We start from the raw sequence: 5421 nt of genomic DNA on the forward strand, positions 1-5421 counted from the left end.
TGATAATTTTATTCGATGCATAATTTATCTTTAAAAGGAAAAAAAAGGATAAACGATATTATATTTCATTAAAGGCCTTCGGGCTTTTAATATAGTCTGTATCTATCTATATTTATCTATATATCTATCTATCTATATTATTATAAAAGCACGAATGTTTCATGCTAAATGTTGAACGACAAAAATATCCTTAAAACATTAATCAACTTTTATACTCTTATATTTTGTTAAAAAGATAGTTCCATATTGAATAAAATAATAATAATATCTAATTAATTTGCCTAATATTTAGGAATCTAATACCAACTAATGATAGAATTTCTCAATGTACGTTACCTCCTGCCATCATCCACATTAGAGGCGCATCCGGGATTTAAATCTTATGGGTTCAACTTTTAAGGTTTTTAGCATTGAACCCATTATATTTTTAAAGTTATGGGTTCATATCCGCTACTTTTGCAATTTTAATAAATTTTTACATATAAATTGTTACTCCGCATCGAAAGTTATGGGTTCAGTTGAACCCGTTGGTTGTTCACTACATCCGCCTCTGATCCACATCTCCTACACAGTTATACCAACAATCTCCTATATTATTCTTTTATTAAATGACCAAATATTAAAACTTTGAGTTGGACAATATCAATCAAACCATGCTCCTTATGATTATTTTTTAAAATTTAATTTGAAACTCTTTCATAAATAATTGACTTAAAAATCTCGTGTAACGCACGAACATAGAAACTAGTAACAGTAAACGTATAAAGAGCTTTTATATTATTAGTATATTAAACCTATTGTCGCACGTTAAATACGGGGCTTATATTTTTAGGTTGCTAATTTCACATTATGAACACTTGTTTATATATTGTTTTAGATGATCTGATAATATCTCATTATATTGAAAGTTGAGAATTTCGCTTCTAATGGATGGGATAGCGGAGAGAAAGAAAATAATCTTCCTCGTGCGCGCGCGCACACTTGTATGAGTCAGAAATTATCTTAGTTATGTTTAAACAATATCAGCATTAAAAAGGGTGCTTCAAAGGCTGCCACGTGTCGCCGGTGTGACTTCGATAAAAGGCATAGTCGGGGTCGAAGTTACCTAACAAGAAATGAAAGGCGGGGTCGAGGAGTCAATATAGATTGAGGTCGAGGACGAGGACTCTTCTTAAACAGAGTAATAACAGCTAGTTTTAGGATAAGACTTCAAAGAGAATATTTCAGTGAATATTCTCTGGATCTATATTATTAGGGTTTTATGACACATGCTCCCTTATAAATAGAAAGAGACAGTTATAGGGGACATGAAACACCCGCTTGTAAGACAACACATTGACATTCTTTGAAGATTCTTGTTTTATTATACACATACAAAATATACCTATTTCTTGAGATTCTTGTCTAACTTTTCTCCCACGATCCAAGGAGAACCCGAATATTCAAAGGCCCATCAATACCAAAGAATCTCATCTTCAGGTGACTCACATACTTTTATTTACTTAAATATCATTCATTGCTATTTATTATTATTTAATGTTACCTCCTTCATTCTGGGATCATTGAATATAACCATATTGCAGGCATTTATTGCTACTTAGATAATACCCGTATTATCTTGCCACGAAATCGATTTAGACGTCTTTTGATATTAACATTGATTAAGAGTAACTCTATTTTATTAGTAACATAAATCTAAATTTTGGGTCAAACAGCATTATATTTGGCAAATAATCTTCCGGGTCTATATTAATTTTCAATTCTTTAAAAATATTTCGTCAATTACTACGTTCTACCTCCTCTTCGGCCTAGGTATCCACCTTGAGCCTTTCCTCCTAATTTAGATGACACACTTTCTTTATTAGTCCGTTTCAAAAAGAATAACACATTTCTACAATTAGAAATAATTTAACTTTAAATTTTTTATTTAACCATTTTACCCTTAATAAGAAGCTTTTACACTCACAGAAATGTCATGGCCCCACAAAGCTTTTAGCCCTACAACTTTTAAGACCATAAGTTTCAAAAGTCTTTTTAATTTTCCTCTTAAACTTCGTGCCGAGTCAAATAGAGAGAGTACTTATTTTTGCGCACAAACAAGCAGGGTGGATCTACCATGTAACTTACTGCTTAAATTTTTGTCTAAACTATAGTATTTATTTATTGAGAAATTTATTAAATAAGTATAAATATTTACTTCTAAATTCAACTTCTTTTTTTTTTGTGTGTGTGTACATTAACTTGAAATTGCTGTAGAAATTTATAAACTTCAAATTCTAGATTTGCTTCTGTAAAAAAAATTAACATTCAAGTAGTAATTTGAATTTTGAAGAACTAGGGTTCAAGATTTCGAGCATTGGAAACCTCCATAACCACGAACTTTTTAACAATGTCAATTTTATTTTATTCATAGTAACTGAGTTGTATCCTTGTTTTAGGCAGAATGTTTTTATTGACTGGATTTGATCTTTTTTTACTTATTATATTTATTACTTTATTGTTTTTCTTTGGAACGTTAATTAGTTGGATCATAAATTATTCGACCTGATTTATTCTTTTATTCATTTGTATTACTTTCTTAAAGTATACTTAGAAATCTGCTTTGCAATTTGAATTCAAAATATAAACAAGTACTTGTCATTTAATTTGAATAATTCCTTCATTTGGTCCCCTACATTATAGACTTTTAGTAGTATAGTAGCTTTTTGAGTGTTTTAAGTTTAATTAATTAAACTTATTTTAACTTGTCTTATTTTTCAAAGTTATCCTATTTTTTGTGGACATCTACATACATTTTTTTTAGACAAATTTTCACTCCATAAATTTAAACTCTGTTTAATATTATTGTATTTCGAGTTTTTTCTAACTTTTATACACTGATTGTTTTTTTTCTTATGCTATTAGTTCATCTAAAAGATAATTATAGATTATATAACCGTATATAAGTAGGAGAAGTTACTAAAAAAATAAGATAGATTACCTATTGTGTCATATGATAACATATAAATTATTTACGTTATATTATTAGTGTATATAAATTAAATTGATTTGATTTTATTTGTAAGCTCCAATAATTTTGTTATATTATATTGATCATATCAATTAGTATTTATTTATTTCAACGCCTATTAAGGGAGCCCCATGCATGAACTGTTTTCAGATTTCAGGGAAAAAGTTAAGGTGGACTAACTTAGTGAAGTTGAAATTTGATTATAAAAAGGACAATAAAAAGGACAAAAAAAACAGCAAAAAGTTTGCATTATCAGACCTTTTTTTAAAACTTTCTCATTTTCAAAACTGTTCTTCTTTCAGTTACTTTATATATAAACTCTCATTCATATACTCATAATTGTATAATAATTCTCTCTTCAAACTCTTCTTCTTCTTCTTCTTTTCTTTCTTCTCAAATGGAGAATAAATTTAAAACAAGAATTTCTCGAATGTTTAAATCTTCTTTTGGTTCATGCAAATCAAAGAATATTTCTGATGCCATTGATAATAAACCAGTTTTTCAACCTCAACATTACCAATTAGTTGAACTTTTCTCTCCAAAACCTCGTCCATTTCCTTCCATTTGTGCACCAAAATACCCTCAAAATTTCCAAACACAACAACAAAAGTGTTTACTTCCCAACAGTGGCGTACGTAGAAATTTTATGCAAACAGCTGTGTCGGTCTACTGTCACAATTCAACTTGTAAGTAATCAGTTTATGTCCGGTACTATGTTTTTTCTTTAAAATTTTACCTCGTCTCAAACAATAACTTAGCCAAAGGCGGATCCATGACTCAAATTTTATGGGTTGAGCCTTTAAAGTTTTTATCATTGACTCGTTGTATTATTTTTTTTTAATTACGGGTTCAAATATATTAGTTGTTGCAATTTTGACACATGAATTTATGCACCGCGTCAAAAGTTATGGATTTAATTGAACCGGAGATATTAGAAGGCTAGATACGCCCCTGAACGTAGCTTCGAGGGTAATTAGTTGAATACTTTTCGTTGAAAAATTATATATTATGCATACATATCAAATATTTATTTTTTGTACATATATATTAAATCTTAATATATTGACGAAAGTGTTTTATTTTTACAGCTGAGACAAATGGAAGAAAATGCCCTCCAGCATCACCAATTTATCCCTTGAGTTATGATTCTCAAGAGAAATGCAACTTCAAAAATATGAACAAATATTATGAAAAGAAAACCCAGAAGAAGAAGAAGAGCAAGAAGAAAAAGATGACAAATTCAAATATAAAAAGATTTGATTTTAAAGAATTTCCTAATTTTAATTATAAGGGTCTTTTCAGCAGTGATGAAGAAAGTGAAGAAGATGACAATAATACCCTTTTTTCATCAAGGTCATTTACTAATTCTGATTCTTCAGAATATTCTTTCCGGCGAAAGACACGGCGGAGAAGGGTGGCGAAAGGTGGTGTTAAAGGTAGTCTTGCGGTGGTGAAGAAATCAAGTGATCCTTATAACGATTTTAGGGTTTCAATGTTGGAAATGATTATGGAAAATCAAATATTTGCAGCTAAAGATCTTGAGAAATTATTGGAATGTTTTTTGAGTTTAAATTCACATAATCATCATGAGGTTATTATTGAAGTTTTTACTGAGATTTGTGAAGCTTTGTTCTCTAGTTGGTCTTAGGAAAAAAAACAAATCAAGAAAATTAATGTAATATGTTTTTTTATGTAGCTTTGTTTTTATGTCATTAATGAAAAGTAGTAGCTAGTACTCTTAATTGATGTTGATAGTATTTATGTTAATGTAATTATAATTTATTATCCATATTGTTCTTGTAGTATTACTTCTTCTTTCATCCTAATGATCTCTTGCCAAAAGTGGTTATTTTTCAAAATAAGAATTTAACTTACATATATTAATAATATAAAAAGTTCTTTCAGGTTACAGTTTATAAGGGTTGTTTGGTACGCAAACTAAACTATCTAGTGATTATAACCCTGATTTATCATACTTGAAAGGTGGGATAAAATAATCCCAAGTTTGATGGGATAAGGACGGATATCCAGTATTAAGTCTAAGATAATTTTATTTACCATGTTTGATTTTAGATAAATATATACCGTCAACTAAAGATGATATAAATTTAATCACACACCTTATCCCACATTATCCGACGTATATATCAAACGACCCTTAAATTCTTACATTATCATGTTGACTTGACCTACAACAACGAGTATGTCTTTGTAATAGAATAGTAATCGGCTAGAAATATAATTGTTTACATTGTATTAATATTGTAAATAAAATTTATACTTTCTGCATATGAAGCTTAATTTATGAACGATTAACTGTAATTATTTTTATATTGTGAAAAGATAAATCAAAAGCAGAAGAAGAAAAGGGAGGGCAACGATTTGATAGTAGACTGACAATAAGAAGAGAT

The 5421-nt window shown here is 29.1% G+C and overlaps 1 protein-coding gene across 1 annotated transcript; it reads left to right on the forward strand.

The window, feature by feature from the left end:
* The first annotated feature begins 3328 nt into the window (after positions 1–3328).
* Positions 3329–4799, forward strand: LOC109242350 (transcription repressor OFP8-like). Its single transcript, XM_019409212.1, has 2 exons — positions 3329–3696; positions 4099–4799. Exons 1-2 carry the CDS (start codon positions 3408–3410, stop codon positions 4656–4658), a joined length of 849 nt encoding a protein of 282 aa, XP_019264757.1. The 5' UTR covers positions 3329–3407; the 3' UTR covers positions 4659–4799.
* Positions 4800–5421: the final 622 nt, after the last annotated feature.

This window comes from Nicotiana attenuata, unplaced genomic scaffold (assembly GCF_001879085.1).
Source record: "Nicotiana attenuata strain UT unplaced genomic scaffold, NIATTr2, whole genome shotgun sequence".
NCBI classification, from domain to species: Eukaryota; Viridiplantae; Streptophyta; class Magnoliopsida; order Solanales; family Solanaceae; genus Nicotiana; species Nicotiana attenuata.